The sequence below is a fragment of the Zalophus californianus genome, chromosome 4, assembly GCF_009762305.2.
Source record: "Zalophus californianus isolate mZalCal1 chromosome 4, mZalCal1.pri.v2, whole genome shotgun sequence".
In the NCBI taxonomy this organism is placed as follows: domain Eukaryota; kingdom Metazoa; phylum Chordata; class Mammalia; order Carnivora; family Otariidae; genus Zalophus; species Zalophus californianus.
Genome location: NC_045598.1, coordinates 79119370 through 79129785, shown reverse-complemented (window position 1 = coordinate 79129785; position 10416 = coordinate 79119370). Strand labels below are relative to the sequence as shown.

General features: G+C 47.8%; 1 protein-coding gene across 1 annotated transcript in view; it reads left to right on the top strand.

Moving 5' to 3' along the window:
• The first annotated feature begins 6714 nt into the window (after nt 1-6714).
• The window catches only part of ABCA4 (ATP binding cassette subfamily A member 4), a 131638-nt gene continuing 127936 nt past the window's right edge, over nt 6715-10416 (top strand). The window contains exon 1 of the mRNA XM_027603436.2: nt 6715-6942. Within this exon, the coding sequence (XP_027459237.1) occupies nt 6724-6942 (219 nt within the window). The 5' untranslated portion in view covers nt 6715-6723. The remainder of the gene's footprint in view (nt 6943-10416) is intronic.

Here is a 10416-nt window from a genome sequence, read left to right as displayed (position 1 = left end):
AGAATGGAAGCCATACTGTTTTCCACTGAATTAGAAGTCCTGTCTCTGTGACAAGCTGGCCTTGACATAAGTTCCTGTCTTTGAAATTGGTGCATGATGGTGAGAATAGTGTAAACATGCGCACACACACACACACACACCTAGCCCCCGTCCACCATGATTTGCTAAGGAGAAGTGGATATAGCTAAGGAGTAGTGGACACTCCAATGAAGAGTCAGAAAGCTTAGGCTCTTCCTCCTGCCTTAGTACTGACTAGCTATGTGTCTGTGAATAAGGAATTTAAACTCTGAGCCTTGATTTCTTCCATGAGTGGAGTCCTACCGTGTATCCAGCCCACCTCACCGTGTGTTGTGAGGCTCAAGTGAGATGAAACATGAACACATTTATAGATGCTAAAGAAAAGGGAAGGCTTTATTAAGAATCTCTTCAACCAGAAAGAGATTGGGAGGAGCTTTGGTAAGTAGTACAGAAAAATAATCATTAACCCCCTGCCTGTAATAGTCGCTCCTCTCATGATGTATTTGCTCATCTAAAGACGTGTCTTTCAAAGCACAGTGTACCTACTGGTGGGACACAGGATTATTTTCAGAGGAGTGTAAAAAATGTATTTTAATAGCTCTATGCTCTCAAGTACTCTAAAAAAATATACAAAACCTGTGATTTCCCTGATTGTTGTTGAGGATTCAGCTAAGCATGAAAAACGAGTCAATTTAAAGTCGACTAAGTATTATTAAGCACAGGTGTCACCCGGATCTAGCAAACACGGTCAAGGTGGAAGGCAGGTGCCTTTAGGAAGCATTGACAAGGCTTTCTGTGTTTGGAAACAGACTTCTCTTGGAGGAGTTCTCTCTGCTTGATCTCTATTGATCTCTTCACATGTTCACCTTCCATCATACTAACGGTAACAAGGCCCCTGGACATTCTTCCCAGAGCTCACCCTGCACCCACCTCCCCTGCTCTGGCCCAACGCACTCCATACAGAAGGAAATTCGAGCCCAAGGGCTGCTTTATTCCTTCTCTAAGAAATAGGCTTTTTACCCTGTATTACTGAGGGGATCCAAACCCGGATGCATCTTCTGCACAGAGCATGAGTCGAGTTTTAAAATGTGCTTTTGATATCCTCAAAGTCCTGATCCAACATGTTTCCGAGAGAAAGCCTAAGGGCTCTGGAAAAGGTTTATAACAGCCCTACTGGGATTAATTATTCAGTTTAGGCCCTGAGTGTTTACTATTCTCTAGCTGCAATTTAGCTGCTGAAAGTTGGAAGCCAGTGGTAACTATTTTACTGCAAGGTTTGCTTTGTCTTTGATGAAAGGACTTTCACTTAAGATGGCTTCTCCAGGCCTTGAGAAACCAATATTGACCTGATGTGGCCTCTTAAAAAGGCAAAACAGTTTTGTCTGTTAAGGAACTTCAGTGGACCACCTCCTATCTTTCTCCAGATATAATGGAATTATTTAAACAGTGGCTGAGAGAAAAATAAAAAAGCATCATTAAGAAAAAAACCTTCATGTATTTTTCTCGAGGAGCTCCTGGTTTAGCGCATTTTCTCTCATCCTCTTGTTAGCAATATCCGGGTTTTTAAAACCTAGGGCGGTCTAGTGATTCGCCAGCAGTCCACAGCCAAGGGGCAGATCCGAGACCCGAGCCCAGTTCTGTCTGGTTGCAAAGACCATGCTGTGGCAACCTATCTCAGTAGTTACGCTCAACTCTTTTTGGAGTGATATCAAGGCCTAGCGCTTTTGCAAGAATTTCATTTCATTAAGGAGTAAAGAGAAGCAGACTTTGATGAAGCTGTGGGGACGGGAGCCACGTGCACGCCGTTCACGGGGTCTCCGGGAGGGTCGCTAACGGGGGCTGCTTGGTCCCCAGCGCGGCCACGGCTCTCTGTGCTCACTACAACCCCGGAGCAGCGTTCCCGCCGTTCCCACAGGGGCTGACTGGGAGAGGGACAAAGGCGGGCACGCCCCTTCCCCGTCCTCCTTACCCGGCCGGCCCGAAGGCGCAGAGACAGAAGGAAGCGGAGGGCCAGGGGTGCTATGAGTCATTGAGGAGGGGAGCGACAGGGCACCGTCTGAAGGGAGAGATTTCCTCACCCAAGAGAGGGGTTTTTTTCGCCCCTCTCTGACAAATTTAGCTGAAGGAATCCGACAACAAACCACAAGTTTTCTTTTTGGGCTGAGCAGGCAAGATCCATGTGAAGTATTTTCCCACGCGGCTTCTACCACCTCACAGAAGACTGCCTGCCGTAATAGCCATTTTCCTTCTGTTTCCGCCAGGCTCAAGGTCAAACAGCAACTGCAAGACTACGTTGCCTTTGGTCATTGCTTGGCGTTGCCACTTAGCGGGTGAATGGAAGGGCTCGCCTGCAGCTCCTTCGCCTGTTGCCAGGTTGCCCAGGAGGCAGGCTCTGCCCCTGTCGTTGAAAGCTACGCAGACGCGCGTGGCCCTGGTCTGCAGAGATTGCCATTGCCAACCTCCTGATGGCCAATTCCCCAGGGCGGGCGCCAGCTCCTCCTTAGCCTTGTGAGGAGGCACGCACCTTCCTCACAGGTACCCGGACTCTTGCCGTTACATAGCTTTTTAAATGGATTGCCACAAAGAACTTGTTCTGAATTAGTCCGGGTCCCTGGTTACAAAAATTATTTTTGGCCCCCAAGTGGCTCTTTTCCTCTGTTCTTTAAGCTTGTCATTTAGTTGTGTGGCTTGCCTCTAGCCAGAGCCCTTTGGAATGCCTGGTTCTTGCAGTTGAGTTCACGATGCCCCGAGATCAGAGAGTGGCAGGCCTGGCCCTGGGAGTGAGGTTACTCTGGTGTCCTCAGACACTTTGCACCACCCGCGGCTCAAAACCCAGCTAGAGCTCCCGTGATAACAGCCCAGACTAGTGGAAACACTCGCCAGCATCCCCCAAAACTCTGTTATCTGCTAAGTATTTTGCACTTGATACCCAGAAAAATGTAAAATCTCTGGCCTCTGGTGGGTTTTCTGAACATCAAGTCAGCAAAACTCTAAGCAGCTTTTGAAGCAAATGTATAAAATGTGCTTGGAATAGCAATTGGCCTCCTCACTTTTGGTAATGACTTGACTTTATTTGCTGCTAGAGCAGTGTTCTTCCCACTGGGGTGTGTGCACTGCTCCCCTCCCCTACCTCCCAAAGTCCGCAAAGCCTTTCCAAAGGTACCAGGCAATATGGTTTACACAAATACATTGCTAGATCTTTAATTTCCATATGAATCATTTCTCCAAAGTCATCTGCCTTTGGAGGTGGGGGTGTCCGTAGACATTTCATTCAGTCTAAAGAATAAGAAAAAAGTGGAACCAACTCCAGAGATGGGAGCTGGGCTGGGTGTCCAGGAAAGAGAGAAATACAGGGAAACCAACAGGGGGCCTTATGGGGTGCAGCGTAGGTGAGGTGGGGGGTGAGACCCAGAAACTAGGACCTTGTCTTCCTTTGAAAACAGCAGACCTTTGAAAGGGTCCAGTTCACCTGGAGCAGAATTAACTGTAACTGGGAAAAGAAGCTCCAGAAAACATTTCTGTTGATGCTGATTGTTGGTTTAAACTGTTAAGCTGAACTGAATAACAAGATTCTACCTGTGATTTGCCAACTAATTAGATAAATAGAATAGCAGGTGTGTGAGGGGCGTTGTCTGTGGTGGGAGGGGGGTTATCCACCACTCATTTGGCTCCCGAGATCTCTACCCATTGTCTATAAGTTACTCTCCCATTATATACCCTCTCTATAAATTGACAATTTCTTAGTCATAAAATATTTTCACATTGTCTCACTTACTCTCTTTATTCTTCCTATGCCCCAGTGAAGACCGGAGCCGCTAGGATGAGCTCCCCTGTCTCCCAGCCTCGGCTTCCTGAGTCAGTCTGCACCTGCACCTCCCTGGCCTCCTTCCCTGCGGTGTCCATGGAATGCACAGTGCCCCTTCCCCTGCCCAAGGCTAATTCCACCCCCGCCCCTTCCTGGGGACCCCATCAATCATCCCCCACTAACTTTAGCATCTTTCTTTCAACTGGCTCTTTCCCACACACTAACATGGCCAAACAATCTCTCCTGTCTTCAGGGAAACGGAGACCTGGTTGACCTGATGCTCCCCCTGGCTCCTGTTTCCAACATCTGCCTGCACAGTCAAGCTACGTGTCGGCAGCTGCCGGCTCCCATCTCACTCCTCAGCTCTCTGCTTCGGGGTTCTGCCTCCTTCAAGCCATTCTCCCAGGGCTCAGTCATCAAAGCCAGGGGGCTTTATGCTACCCGCTCTCCTCGAGCCATTTGGTACTGAGGAACAGTTCTTCCTTTCCGTGGCTGCCAGGGCACCCCTCTTTCCAGACCTTTCCCCATCATCTCTAGTTCATCTAGCTCAGGCTCCTTCACTGAGTTCTGGTCCTTCACCTGCTCTTTAAAAAACAATGATTATTAAAGTATGACAGACATACAGAGAAGTGTACAAATCCTGAGTTTACAGACTGATTTTCACCAGCTGAACACACCCAAGTATCTGGCGCTCAGATCAAAAGAAAAACTGTTTCCAGCACCCTCAGAAATACTCCTTGCACCTGCTTACAGCCACCTGCCCTCCCAAAGCGTAACCACCATCTTGACTTTGAACGTCAGAGATGTTTTGCCTGTGCTTGAAACTTATATAAATGTGGACTACAAATGCTTTGTGTCAGGCTTTTTTTTTTTTTTCCTCAGCATTGTGGATGGGAGAATTAGCCATATTTTTGTAGGTATAGTTTGTTCATGCTTACTGCTATAGGAGCTTTGACGGAGAGAATACCTCACAATTCATGTATCTGTCCTGCTGTGATGGACATTTGGGGAGTTTCCACATTTTACTATTAGAAGGCATGCCGTGATAAAACACTCGTGTGCCTATTCTTAAACGGTGAGCTCCCTAGATTTCCATTCTAGACCTTTCTATGTGGTCCCTCAGAGTGGCTCTGGAATATTTTTGAGGCAAAGATTGCTTAGGCATGAGAGCAGTGTCTCTCTCCTCTCACTAAGAAAGAAAGCCTGCGGAAATGTTCCAGGTGAATATATTTTCAAATAGCACTATTTTCATATGCTAAAATTTAGTTATCTGTACACCAGGCGAACAATAATAAAAACCTGAAGTCCAAAATTCTTACAGGAAAGATTAAATTAGTGCCAGCTATGTGCGAGATTCTCAGAGGAGAGATTAAATTAATAAAATATAATTTATTTCTCAGTGTATGGAGCCAACGATTCCATAATACCACTGAATGCTTAAGTTCTATTAGCTTGGTCTTAATTTCTACTCCACAGTAGTGATGGGACCGGGACCTCTTTTATGACACTGTGTAAATGTTTCTAGCAAGGCAAAGGAGAAAATGGGCATCCCTTTTTTGCTGCCGTGAGCGGCCACGTCAAAGCAACATACAGTAGCTCCAAACCCCGAGACTCACTAATGACACCATGTCAAATAAGAGTCAAGATCAAGTAATACATGAAATCAAACTGTAGATATTTTAGGTAAGAGCAAAGGTCTGGGGTTACACTCATATCAAGTCTGTAACGAAATTTTTTGTGCATTTTGCTATTGCTTAGTAATTCAGAAACTTTTTTTAGTATAATCATTCTCAGGAAAAATATAAATTTAAATCTAGCAATTAGTACTTTATAAAAATAGATATTAATTTTATACTATCCTGAGGAGGTAGGGAAACATGCACTACCTCAATTCTCATGATTTCCAATTTTTTCTCCTCCAAAGATATTTTTAAATATGGAGCTTTTCGAGATTATTTTTGTGGAGAAATTCCTCTAGTCAGTGCCAAATGGTTTTGAAATAGTCGTCATTTCTCTCTGATGATAAACTGGTGTTGCTTCCACTTTTAAAAACAAAGGGGGAAAATGTGTTTATAGTTTCACTTTGAGGCTCTTCAGAGAGAATTCTTATAACAGGGAATGGTAAATAAATTTTAAACAGAAAGTTGGTTCAAAACTAGGAATAAATATCAATACCCCACTTGACTCACTGGCCACCAAAAGTGTTTGCAGAATCAGCTGATATTCTCCACGTTTGGATAATTAGAAAGAGGTTTAGTCCCAGCGAGTAATGCATAATGACTGATGAGTTTTAAACCTGCCACACAGCAGGGGAGCAGCTGTGTCCCAAGGATGGCCGGAAACTGAGACAGGGCCACCGCTGGGACTCATGCCCCTCGGCCTCGGCCTCTCTGTGCATTCCCTTCATTCCCTTTTTACTGCAGATCGGATTTCTCCCTCGGTGGGGTTCGCAGCCTCGGGGCTCCGCCAGCCCATATGGCGCGGCTCTGGGTGGAGGCGACCTCACACTTGCATGGTTTGGCGTTTGGCGAGCAGAAGTCCCCTTTGTGAGAAGAAAAAGGCACTCCTTTTTCTTGGATGCAGTCCTCTAGCTTGGCCCCGGGGTTCTGTCGGCAGAAGCAAGTGCGATTTCAGCCCGAACTCTGCTCCTCACCTGGGTGCCTTTGCCCGGAGGACCCACTGAAGCTAGGGTCCCCGCACGCCTCGAATTTCTCGTAGCTTCTGTCCGTGTGTACAGGGGCTCATGCTTCCCTCAGGTTCCCCCTGAAATGCCCCCATCTCCATTTGCCAAATGCCCAGCCACTCGGGTCTTCAGCTTTCTCTTTCTCTTCCTAAGAAGGAGCCAACAGAGTGGCGGCCTGCTTTCCTCAACAAAGGGCTTACGTGAATTAAAAGGGATTATGCTTGGCAGGGGGAAACTAGCCTTTAATCCCCCAGAGAAGGACACAGCAGCCCGCGCCAGAGCCAGAGGTGCTCTGAGCGCCATTTACGACCGTCCAGTCCCTCTGCCGACGGGGGGCTCCGAGGGATCTCCTGTTCGTGCGGTCACCAGCATGGGCTTTGTGAGACAGATCCAGCTTTTGCTCTGGAAGAACTGGACCCTGAGGAAAAGGCAAAAGGTAACAAGTGCAGTCTGTGGTCTCAAAGTGAGGTGTGGAGCAAATCAGCAGTGGAGGGGGTGGGGTGGGGTGGGGGCGGGGAAGGTGAGCTGTCAGTGGGCTCATTGCCATTTAGCACTGAAGCGACGGTTAGGTGACTGCTCCGTGAACCTCTCCGACAAGTGTCCTTCACAGGAAGACCTGTTTCTCTGTCCAGAGATGGACACTTTCCACCTGCAGCCCAGCACGGCCACAGTATGGTCCTCTCTTGCCCTCCCTGCATATGACTCCGTTGCCTGGCCCTCCCTTCCCCCACCCCCTGGCTTTGAACCCTGCCAGTCCAGCCCACAAGCCCTCGAGCGTCCATACGGTGCTGTGGGAAGATCCGAAGCCCTGAAGAACGGGCTCAAAGGAAAACAACATTCTCTAAGAGCCTCCCAGACCAACGACACTATGTTTCATTGATTCTATGAGGTACACGGGGCTTTTCACATTTTCACCTTTCTGACATGGGGATGCAGCTCACACTCAAGTGATAGTTTAACTAGATACATCTGTTTCTTTCCTAGTGTGCAAAAAAATAACAGTGCATCTTGCAATTGAGGGTGTCTTAGATTCAGTGAGATACAATAACTTATCAACCAGCATAGACATTTAACTGAGCCCGCTCAGGGAGCAGATATAAGGGCTGGGCTAGGCCAGGGGTGTAAAAACAAAAGACACAGATTCTACCCTGAACTCACTTCTGGTCTGGCTGGGGAAACCTGAAGTGTTTTGAGACCAGGAGCAATAAAAGTAGCACCAGCCAAATATCCCCTGAGAAGTTCCGGCAAGAGCCATAGGCAATCAGAGGACCCCAAGAGTGTACATGCAAATGCCAACTGGCTTCTAGTTTTTTTTTTTTTTTTTTTTGGAAAGGAGTGAATATGTACCTATAAGGAAACATGCACTTTACTACAAGCTTGCAGTCTTGCAAACACCAAATGACGCCAAATGACTAAAGATGCTGAAAGAGGAAGAGGGGAAGGAAGGAGGGGTGAGTAGAGATTAAGATTAAACAGACAGGAGACAGGCAAGGCCAGGAGATTTTGGAAGGAGGACAGGGAGGAAGATTGGCTATGAGGATGAAGAGAATGGATTTGTTCCAAGCCTCGATTTGAGATGGGTTTTTACAAGCAGGCAGGGTTTTCCTGGGCGTTGGAAAAAATGTTAGGGAAGAATGGGGCCAACGGGTAGAGCATCTGAAGGCCTGTGATTGAGTGTCTTGGTCAGGGTTCAGTCAGAGAGAATCCGGAATATAAAAAGGTGTTAGCTAAGTACAAGGCTGGTCACTGAGTGGATGAAAGCAAACAAGGTAACATGGAGGCAACAAGTGTAGGATGTACCTTCCACCCCTAGGGTTGAGGGAACCAAGGGAAGAATGTGGAACTCTTAGCACTTGGAAACACAGAGATGTTGGTGGAGCTCTAGCTCGGACCTGGGAGGGAGGGGTGCAGTGAGGCTGCTGTTGGGGTCTCCCACCCAGTCCCACGAAGAGGGACCCTGGCTAGATTTGGAGCGGAGGGACAATAGCTTAATCATTAGCCCAGAAAAGAGCAAATAGCAAAGGACGTAATCCAACCATGTGTACAGGTAGTCGGTCCTTTCTGCTGTGTGTCGCTGGGATAGGACTTAGGGAGGCTGCAGGGAGAAGCCAAGTTAGGACCCCCTCAGACTTGGGAAACACCGCTGTCCTCAGGCTGCTTTCCCTGTCAAAGCTACTCTGATTTTTCAAATTAGTGTTGAAGTTATTTGGCGCCCCCAGGAGCCAAGTGCTAACAGTAATCAGACACTCAATCTCTTGCTTCCATGACTTTTCCTTCCAGAATGAATATAGACAAAATTAAGCAAGATTCACTATTAAATTCATGTATTTATTAATGTGTTCCTTCAATCAACAAATAATAATCACTAAGCACTGTGCCAGGTGCCAGATACACAAGAGCAAACAAGACAAGCATGGTCCTTGTCCACATGGTGTTTACAGCCAATGAAATGCCAAGGAAAATCCAATCTGCAACTGTTTTTTTCCCTCTCTTTCCCGTAAGAAATTAAGATTCTCACTTAGTTCTACTCTCAGTGTGCTCTTTGTGGCCCTCAAACAATACCCTTGAGGACTTTACCTGCTGAAATGATTCCATTTCTGTGGCAAGCATGTTGCTATTACAGAGAATAACCCTATTTTCCAAAGATAGGGTTTGGCTCAGAGGCCCTCACTGGCTCTGCTCCCTTTCCCTGGTGTTGGCGGGTGTACCCTGTCCAGGGACTCCGTCTTTCCCGCAGTGTGCTCCCAGAGGGAACATGTTGCCAGCCTCTTTGTGGTGAGATAGGACCGCCCCGGCTGAGAACCCTGGCTGGGGGAAGCTCCCAGGATTAGACCTAGTCTGGGCTGACATTCATTTGATGCCATCCTGCTGGCCTGCAATTTGAGATCTCTGTCTGGTGTGCCTCCAGCCGGCTTGCCCACTGCCACCATATTATGGGAATGACCAGGATGTCTGAGTAAGATGGAGGCATCTTCCACAGCCCCCAGCAGCTCTGACAGGGGTCCGTGGCTCCTTCCCTAAGCTTTTGGTTCTTCTGGAAGGTTTTGCCTCAACAAAATGGTTACTCTAAAGAAAGTACAACACACCTAACCCATAACTCAACCCCTAGGTTTTTAACTTCTCAAACTTTCAGGGTTTTGGGCGTTCACTGTTGTGAACAAGGGCAAAACAGATACCAAATTTCCCCATTCCTCCTCTCCCAATCCCTGAGGGCGTAAGATGAAAATCTTTAGATCTCTGCATTCCTCCTTCCTTTTTATTTTCTTCCTCCGTTAACACTTATCAAGTATTACTAAGTGTCTGGCACGGTACTGTCACCTCAGGTCCATGAGAGAGCTACCACTCGTGTCCCCGTGGGGACTGATGAGATCAGTGAGGCTTCAGCGAAGGTTAGTGACTGGTGGGGCTGGCAGACATGGCCATTACCCCACATTGGGGTCGTGGAGACTGCAAAGACAGGGTGGCTGTCTAATTTATCATCCAAACCAGGGCAGTTTTGAAAGTGAAAAGTGGTACTAGGAACAATGGCACCAGGGTAAAACATGTAATCTCACACTTGACCTGGCGAACTGGGCCGTATGGTCGGCCCATACAGCCAGGACAGCCTGCTGAGTTAGAGGCAGCCCCCACTCTCGGGGAACTCAGAGCGGGTGGAGGAGGGGGGTCGCGCCTGCGCAAAGTTCTGACAGCATAATGTGCTCAGCAGTGGAGAAGGAAGCGGGGTGGGGGGGGGCGCTGAGGATGAGTTCTGAGGGCTCAGGAGAGAAATGGGGTTTGGAGAGTGTGAGAGAAGACTTCTCAAGGAGTTCGGCCATAGAACGGGCACTTCCCATGACAAGAGCTCTCCGCACCGTCCTGGACAAATATACCCTGCCCATATTTGCCATGGGCCAGGCCCTGTGCCGGGGTG